At 37.5% G+C, this 9,643-nt stretch overlaps 1 protein-coding gene across 5 annotated transcripts in view; it reads right to left on the bottom strand.

Annotated features, from left to right (window-relative positions):
- Positions 1-7,307: 7,307 nt before the first annotated feature.
- The window catches only part of TSNAX (translin associated factor X), a 34,833-nt gene continuing 32,497 nt past the window's right edge, over positions 7,308-9,643 (bottom strand). For 4 of the 5 annotated variants that reach the window (XM_032312558.1, XM_032312561.1, XM_032312560.1 and 1 more), the window contains one exon: positions 7,308-9,163. In XM_032312558.1, the coding sequence (XP_032168449.1) occupies positions 8,786-9,163 (378 nt within the window). In that variant the 3' untranslated portion in view covers positions 7,308-8,785. The remainder of the gene's footprint in view (positions 9,164-9,643) is intronic. The other variant, XR_004278561.1, reaches the window with a different exon arrangement.

Genomic DNA, 9,643 nt, shown 5'->3' with positions numbered 1-9,643 from the left:
GGAAACTGGTGCAGCCACAATGGAAAACAGCATGGAGATTCCTCAAAAATATTAAAGAACTACCATATGATCTAGAAATCTCACTTCAAGGTATATATCCAAAGAAAATGAAAACTGGATACTGAAAATACCTGACCTCCTAGGCTCACTACGGCATTCACAAGAGCCAAATATGGAAACCACCTAAGTGTCCACCAATGGGTGTATGGATATAGATGTGATGTACGCGCGCACGCGCGTGCACACACACACACACACACTATAGTATTATTCAGGCATGAGAAAAAAGGAAATCCTGCCATTTGCAACAACTTGAAAAGCCCTTGAGGGGCATTATGTTAACTGAAGTAAGTCGGATAGAGAAAGACAAATACCATATGATATCACCTTTTTAATAATCTAAAAAGGACAAGGAGAATAAAGTGGTGATTGAGGAGCGGGAGAAACAGAGAAATTGCTAAGAGAGTACACAAAGACTAAAAACTAACTATACATCATGGCGATTATAGCTAATAATATTGTTTCATATACTTGAGTGTTGCTAGAAGAGATCTTAAATGTTGTCACCACAAAAAAGAAATGGTGTGTAACCACGTATGATAATGGATGTAAAAAAAAAAAAAAAGGTAACTGTTACGGGATGGAGGTGGTAGCTTATGCTGTGGTGGTAATAATTTTGCAATTTATAAATGTATCAAGTCAACTTCTTTTTTTTTTTTTTAAAGATTTTATTTATTTATTTGACAGAGAGAGATCCCAAGTAGGCAGAGAGGCAGGCAGAGAGGGGGAAGCAGGCTCCCTGCTGAGCAGAGCCCCATGCAGGGCTCGATCCCAGGACCCTGGGATCATGACCTGGGCCAAAGGCAGAGGCTTAACCCACTGAGCCACCCAGGTGCCCCTCAAGTCAACTTCTTACACCTTAAAATTACGGTGTTGCCTGTCAATTATATCGCAAGTGGGATAATATCAAATAATAAAGGTAAAAACAAAAGGGAAAACTTTTACCCTAAAATTGGAAGATGACTAAAAATTAACTATGTATATTACTTTATTCCACAAAAACAAAAAACCTTTCTCTTGAGACACCAATTATATGAACATGAAGAACAGTCATAATAGGTAATAATGCCTGACTTAAAATATCAATGTGATTCTACAAGTAAGAACTTTTATTAGGGGACAGCTTTGGGTCATTAATTCAACAAAACTCCATTTATTGTTTAAAAACAAATGACTGGGGTGACTGGGTGGTTTAGTTGGTTAAGCATCTGCCTTCAGCTCAGGTCACGACCCAGGGTCCTGGGATAGAGTCCCAAATCAGGCTACCTGCTAAGTGGGGAATCTGCTTCTCCCTCTCCCTCTGCCCCTTCCCCCACCTTGTGGTCTCTCTCTAGCTCTGCTCTCCCTCAAATAAATAAAATCTATTCTAAAAATTACATTAATAAGAATAAAAACAAATGACCAAAAGGAAATCTCATTATTTCCTAATTCCTAAGCAGCCCAAGGCTGGTAGAGAGGTTTAGGCTGGCCCAAGCATAAGGTGGGGCCAGTGCCTAGGCCCTGCCCACCCCTCCACAAGTATATTGCTAGGGGCTCTGGGGATGAGGGCCCCAGAGGCAGGGAAGAGGCCAAGGATCAAGGGAGTGCAGGCCTATGGAGATGAGGTCACAGCCCTCCCACCCCTATGGTCCTCAAAGTCCCCCTTCCCTCCCCATGCACCCCCCTCCCCACTGCTGGATTGGGTATGGGTGATGTGGCTACAAGGGCTGGGATGTGGCTATAGTTTTCTGAATAGGCTTTTGAAAAGACTGTATGGATACTAAGAGGACTGATTTTAAGCTTTACTACAAATCTGTGATCACCAAGACAGCATAGTACTGGCATAAAAACAGACACAAAGACCAGTGGAACAGAGTAGAGAGCCCAGATATGGACCCTCAACTCTATGGGCAAATAATCTTCGACAAAGTAGGAAAAAATGTAGTGGAAAAAAGACAGTCTCTTCAACAAATGGTGCTGGGAAAATTGGACAGCTATGTGTAGATGAATGAAACTAGACCATTCTCTTACACCATACACAAAGATAAACTTGAAATGGATAAAAGATCTCAACGTGAGGCAGGAATCCATCAGAATCCTAGAGGAGAATATAGGCAGTAACCTCTTCAACATCGGCCACAGCAACTTCTTTTAAGATATGTCTCCAAAGGCAAAGGAAACAAAAGCAAAAATGAATTTCTGGACTTCATCAAGATCAAAAGCTTCTGCACAGCAAAGGAAACAGTCAACAAAACAAAGAGGCAACCCACGGAATGGGAGAAGATATTCGCAAATGATGCTACAGACAAAAGGCTGATATCCACGATCTGTAAAGAACTCCTCAAACTCAACACACACAAAACAGATAATCACTTCAAAAAATGGGCAGAAGACATGAAGAGACACTTCTCCAATGAAGGCATACAAATGGCTAACAGACACATGAAAAAATGTTCATCACTAGCCATCAGGGAGATTCAAATCAAAACCACATTGAGATACCATCTTATACCAATTAGAATGGCCAAAATTAACAAGGCAAGAAGCAACATGTGTTGGAGAGGATGTGGAGAAAGGGGAACCCTCCTACACTGCTGGTGGGAATGCAAGTTGGTACAGCCACTTTGGAAAACAGTGTGGAGATTCCTCAAGAAATTAAAAATAGAGCTTCTCTATGCCCCTGCAATTGCACTGCTGAGTATTTACCCCAAAGATACAGATGTAGTGAAAAGAAGGGCCGTCTGTACCCCCATGTTCATAGCAGCAATGGCCACAGTCGCAAAACTGTGTAAAGAACCAAGATGTCCTTCAACGGATGAATGGAGAAGGAAGATATGGTGTATATATACAGTGGAATATTATGCCCCCCTCAGAAAGGATGAATACCCAACTTTTGTATCAACATGGGAGGGACTGGAAGAGATTACACTGAGTGAAATAAGTCAAGTGGAGAGAGTCAATTATCATATGGTTTTGCTCACTTGTGGAGCATAAGGAATAACATGGAGGACATGGGGAGATGGAGAGGAAAAGGGAGGTGGGGGAAATTGGAGGGGGAGACAAACCATGAGAGACTGTGGACTCTGAAAAACAATCTGAGGGTTTTGAAGGGGCGGGGGGTGGGAGGTTGGGTGAGCCTGGTGGTGGGTATTATGGAGGGCACAGATTGCACGGAGCAGGGTATGGTGTATAAACAATGAATTCTGGAACACTGAAAAGAAATTTAAAAAAATAAATTAAAAATTTAAAATAAATAAATAAAAATGGGGAGAAAAACAATAAACATCAGCCAACAGAAGCTAACCAGGCAACTATATAAATCCCAAATGGTGGGGGGAGACATTTAGACCTTAAAGCTAGGAGATCTGGTGGACCAATCCAGGGCTATAAAGAAAGTAGACTAGTCAAGCATCATATCTTACTAATATGCATTCCAGGAGCATTTATTGATATGAATTTTAAAAACCAAACAAAGTTCAAGACTCAGAAAAAAATTTTAAAAACCTAAAGAAGAATGTAAAAAGTACTATAATCAATATTAGAACATAAACCCAAAGAAAGTAAATAATAAGAGTATAAATCAAGGAAACAGAAAACAGACTATGAAAAACAAACCCAATCTTCAACAAACGGAGCTGGGAAAACTGGACAACTACACTTTGTAGTTGGACCACTTTCTTACACCATATGCAAAAACACACAGATTAAGGACCTAAATGTGAAACCTAAAACATAAAAATCCTAGAAGAGAGTACAGATAGTAATTTCTCTGAGAGGCAGGGGAAATAAAAGCAAAAAGAAACTACTGTTATATCAAAATAAAAAGCTTCTGCACAGCAAAAGAAACAATCAACAACCTAAAAAACACCCTACCGAATGGGAGAGAAGATATTTATAAGAATACCTGAAAAAGGGTCAGTATCCAAAATATATGAAGAACTCCTACAACTCAATACCAAAAAAACAATTCAATTTAAAAACGGGCAGAAGACATGAACAGAAACTTCCCCAGAGACATCCAGATGGCCAAAAGACACAGAAAAGATGCTCAACATCACTCATCATCAGAGAAATGCACATCAATGAGATAACACCTCACCCTGTCAGATGGCCAAAATCAAAACCACAAGGAACAACACATGTTGGCAAGGATGTGGATGAAAAAAGAATCCTCCCACATTGTTGGTGGAATTGCAAACTGGTGAGCCACTGTGGTAAAACAGTATGGAGGCTCCTCAAAAAATTAAGAAAAGAATTACCATATGATCCCAGCAATTTCAGTACTGGGCATTCACCCAAGAAATACGAAAACACTAATTCAAAAAGCTATGTGCACCCCCTATGTTTACTGCAGCATTACTTACAACAGCCAGAGTATGGAAGCGGCCCACGTGTCCATCGATAGATGAATGGAAAAAGAATATTATTCAGTCATTAGAAAGAATGAACTCTTGCCATTTGATACAGCATGGATGGATCTGCAGAGTATAATGCTGAAGTAAGTGAAGTCAGAGAAAGACAAATACCACGTGATTTCACTCATATGTACAATTTAAGAAACAAAACAAATGAGCAAAGAAAAAGGAGATAAACCAAAAACACCTTTTACCTATAGAGAATAGTTAGTTACCAGAGGCGCGGAGGAAGGGAGGATGGGGGAAATAGGTGACAGGGATTAAGAGTATACTTATCACGATGAGCACTGAGACATGTGTAGGACTGCTGAATCACTGTACTGCACACCTGAAACTAATATTAACTGCATGTTAACCATACGGAAATAGAAATTTTAAAAAACGAATAAAAAGCAAAAGGTAACTTTTGAAAAGACTAACATAATGGAGATACATCTGGCAAAATGGACTAAGAAAAATGGATACAGAGAGACAACACAAATATTTAATATGATATAGCCAGGATATAGATGTAATACTAATAACACTTTGTATTAAAAATTTGAAAAGATAAAATGCACTAATCCTGAGAAAAATATACCTTATTGAAACTTACCATTAAGAAATGATAGAAGCTTGAATAGTCCTATACAATTAAAGAAACTGCACAATTTGTTTTAGAAAAAAATCCTCCCACAAGCAAAGTATTTTACCCAGTTTCACATTGCTAGGAAATGGTGGGAAATTGCTAGGCAATTTCTCCAATATTTCAATAAAGCAATCAATCTACTTTTACAAAGCATTAAAAAACTAATACAAAGATTCGATTCACAAAACATAAATTTCACCATCTTAAAACATACAATTCAATGGGTATTAATATATTCACATGGTTGTGCAACCATTCCCACTAATTCTAGAACACTTCTATCACCTCAACAATAAATCACATACTTGCTAGCAGTCACTCCCAATCCCCACCCCCATTCTGCTAATTCGGTTGATTGTTTCAAAGAACCATTTTTTTGGTCTGATGGCCTCTATTTTTCTATTTCCTACTTCATTTATTTCTATTCAAGTATTTGTTATTTCCTTTTTCTAATTTGTTTTGTAGTTTACCTTACTATTCTTTTTCTAGTTTCTTAAAGGCAGATTTAATTATTTTCACTTCGTTCTTTTTAAATGTAGGGATTTGAGGGGCACCTGGGTGGTTCAGTCCTTAAGCATCTGCCTTTGGCTCAGGTCATGATCCTAGGATCCCAGGTTCATCGGGTTCCCTGCTCAGTGGAAAGCCTACTTCTCCCTCTGCCTCTGCTGTTCTACCTGCTTGTGCGCGCTCTCTCGCGGTCTCTGTCAAATAAATAAATAAAATCTTTAAACAAAAAAATGTACAGATTTGAAGCTATAAAGACATTCCTCTGAGAACCGCTTTTGTTGCATCCCATCAGTATTTTTCATTCCTCTTGAAATATTTTCCGATTTCCCTGTGATTACATCCTTTGATTCACTGGTTACCCAGAAATATGTTGCTTAATTTGCACCTATTTATGAATTTTCTGCATTTAATTCTGTTATTAATTTCTAATTTCATTCCATTTGTGGGGTCACATACTTCATATGGTTTCAATCTTTTCGAATGTATTGAGACTGGTTTTGTAACCTGACATTTTGAGGATTATGTTCCACACACAGTTGAGAGAACTGTGCCTTCCGTGAGTGGTTGGAGTGTGAGTCTGTGTGAGTCTAAGTCCAACTGGTCTATAAGTGCTCTCCAAGTTCTCGATTTCATTACTCATCGGTCTTATCCGTCCAGCTGTCACTGAAAGTGAGGTATGGAAGCCTCCAACTACTACTGTTCAATTGTCTATTTCTCCTTTGAGTTCTGTCAGATGTGGCTTCATGTATTCTGGGGCTCTGTCATTAATGTGTGTGTGTCTGTGTTTGTAATTGCCATATATTCTCGATAGAGTGAGCCTTTAACCATTACAGGTTTTTCATGTCCCCAGCAAAAACAAAAAAGTAGCCTTAAAGTCTATGTTGTGTACCTCTCTTTTGGTTACTATTTGTATGAAATATCTTACTCTTTTACTTTTAATCTATTTGTATATTAGAATCTAAGGTGAGTCTATAGAGTGCAAAGAGTCTGAATCAAGTTTTCAAACCCATTCTGCCAAATGACTCATTTACACAGCCAGCATCTTCTTTGAGGCACCCTCAGAAAGCCCTGAGGCTCTGCAGTGTGGATTCTGAAACCCACTGATTTAATACGTGCAGGAATTACTTATGAAGGAAATAACCCAATTTTATTTCAGAATTCTGTCAGTAACTTGCCATGTAATCTAGAACCAGTCTTTTTATAATATAGATGAAAAATATTACAATAGATGATGCTACCAGACCAACTATTTTAGAACTGAGGAACATTCAGGATATACTTAGGATGCTCTACTATGAGTGGTCCAAGACCCACCATATTAGTTTAAGATGCAACATGGCAGTGCATTAACAGCAATGGCACCAATCCACCTGTGGTAAATACTACTGACTGCCTACCCAAAGGCCATTTGCCCCTCCTCCTATGATGACAATGCCCTAATTCGGTTTCTTGTGTCTCTCCTCCTCTCAGATGAAAGGTATGTTGGCCTATCCAAGTGATCTCCTTCTTTCCACTAACTGGTTTAGAAAGACGAGAATGTCACCCAGTTTGGGTCAATGATTGAAGAGATGTCCTTCCTGAAACTCTATCTCTGGACTTATTTTAGGAAATAATAAATCTCCACATTAAGCTAGTCTACACTAGGCTTCCTATTTAGGCCAAAAATTCTACAACAATTTAATTAAGTATTTCTCAATATGATCAAAAAATAAGCTTAATTTTTATCTTTCAATATTTTATTTAAAGACTTCAGTTTTAAACATCTGTAAGACATTCATCAATCCATTTATTTTTACTTTTAACATTATAAATTTAACTTTAAGTGGCAAAAGAAACAAAAATATGTAATGAAACTATATTTTAGCAATGTCCTCAAGTAGGAAAACCAAAACACTTATCACCACCAAAGCAAACCAACCAACCTAATTTATTAGGCATGTCTACGTCTCATTTTCCTTTACATGATATATATATGGCATATATATTTGTTTTGGGGAAATTTGCACTTTCAAAGAACCAGCCCTTGCAAACAGAGAAGCCAGTCTTTCCACAAATAAAATCCATTATCTAGATTCTCAAAACTCACAAAACCGAATGGAAACGTCTGGTTGTCAGCCAGTAGTGTCATGCTCAAATCAGTTTCACATCACAGGGAATAAGCTATAACCAATTCCAGAAGGCAAATTCCATTTCTAAATATTACTAGAGACTACACTGTTATTCCCAACTGTGTTGACAATTGTCTTATTGCTGAATTGTACATGATAAATTTTCTTTGGCAACTTTTTATACTATCAAGTAACACAACTGGATAACTATAAAGGTTTGAATTAACTCAGTATTTCAAAAATTTCAAACTTCATTATAATTATTTAAATGTAATTTCTTATAGACGCATCTATAAGAAACATGCCTAATGTAATACATGACAATGAAAGAATTGCTAAATAATCATTACTGAAAGATTTCCAGATGTATGTACAATTATATAATTGAACTCAAACACCAGTGAAGATATTAAAACGTTAGCTCCAATTCACTATCAGACTTTCTGTGATAAAGGACAAAAACTAGATGTAAAAACTAAAAACTGGGTGTCTTGTCACTTTTCTGGAAGGCTTTCAAATGGATTCAAAATGGCCTAAAAACTGGCCAGAATATGAATTCTCACTACTATACCTCATAAAATTAAGTCTATTGATAACTTAATAATTTTTCATTCTTGTCCTATAGAATAAGCCTATAGTGGAGGCTTGACAAAATATTACCAAGAAATTTAAACAGGAAGCTCAAGTCCAGACGTGTAACTAAGAAATCTTTTCTATATATAACAAAATCTTCACTTAAATTATAAATGGCTTCCACTAAATATTATCACTCCAAACTTCACACACTGTCAATTAAAACAGGTATGGCAGAAAGTGCACTCTAAGCATATTCACATTACAAAGATAAATGATGAAATTTAGCCAGCAAAAATTCAAATAGGCATATATGCAAATATTTGTATGCAAACTTTCGTGAGTAAGATAAAAAAAATGATTCATCTCGATAATTTATGTACAGGTTGTTTACAATTTAAAACAAGTACAACTGAAAACATTTCTATGTAAAAGCCACAATAAAGTCAAAAGAAATACTAAATAACAGTCTTACAAACTGGTCTCTCAAGAGAATAACAACCAAGTAGGGTATCCTAAGAAATGCCCTCTTCTTGATCAATCATTTCTGTTTTAACTGAAAAGACATCTGCCAGCATATGTTTTGGAATTTCTGAACCTCTGACTTTCAAGGCGTAACAAGCATTCTCCACTTTGGCCAAACTTTGTTTCAGGGTATACAACTTTTTAGAAACCTCATAAGGTCCCGTATTCCCAATGAATGAGAACCCATCATACACCTGACGTAAAAACTGGCTCACTTCAAAGGGGGTGTCAATGTCCCCATTCCCCACACTGTTAATACACATCCGCATCAACTCTCCAGTTAAATCAGCCACTCCCAGCAGGTAATCGACAGGTGTGATTTTCAGTCTCCAAGTGCCAAACTGCTTATCCTGCGCATCAGAGGAGGGCTGGTAAAGAAAACACACACACACACACAAAGAAAAAACAGTGTGAAAAAGTGTGAATATGCAGGTATTGCATTTATTTTAAGGTACAAAATCAAGAGCAGATGAGTCCTACTAATCTCTAAGTAAAAAGGTCTTTTTTGTTTAATGACCATTTGGGATGTTACAAGAATACATGCCCTGGGTAGAAAGTTGCAGTAAGTGACTCCAGATAATTTTGTGATCTAATACTGACTGTATCATTTTAAAATCAACTATTCCCAACTTCACATATGAAGTAAAATGAAAACATTCTTAAACGAAGCCCGGTGACTTCATGGCATGACAGTCACTTACTTATTCAAATGACAAATCATAAAACCCTCCAGGTTTGTGATCCACTCATGTTTTCCTAAGTCGCTTAGTCCCTTTCTGGCCTCTTCTATCCCCACATAGCACTGACCATCGTGATTTATCGCTTTCACTATCTCCTCCTCAGCTTTT

Source organism: Mustela erminea, chromosome 14, assembly GCF_009829155.1.
Source record: "Mustela erminea isolate mMusErm1 chromosome 14, mMusErm1.Pri, whole genome shotgun sequence".
Taxonomy (NCBI): Eukaryota; Metazoa; Chordata; class Mammalia; order Carnivora; family Mustelidae; genus Mustela; species Mustela erminea.
Note: the sequence above shows the minus strand (reverse complement) of the source record. Positions and strands in the feature narration are given on the sequence as shown.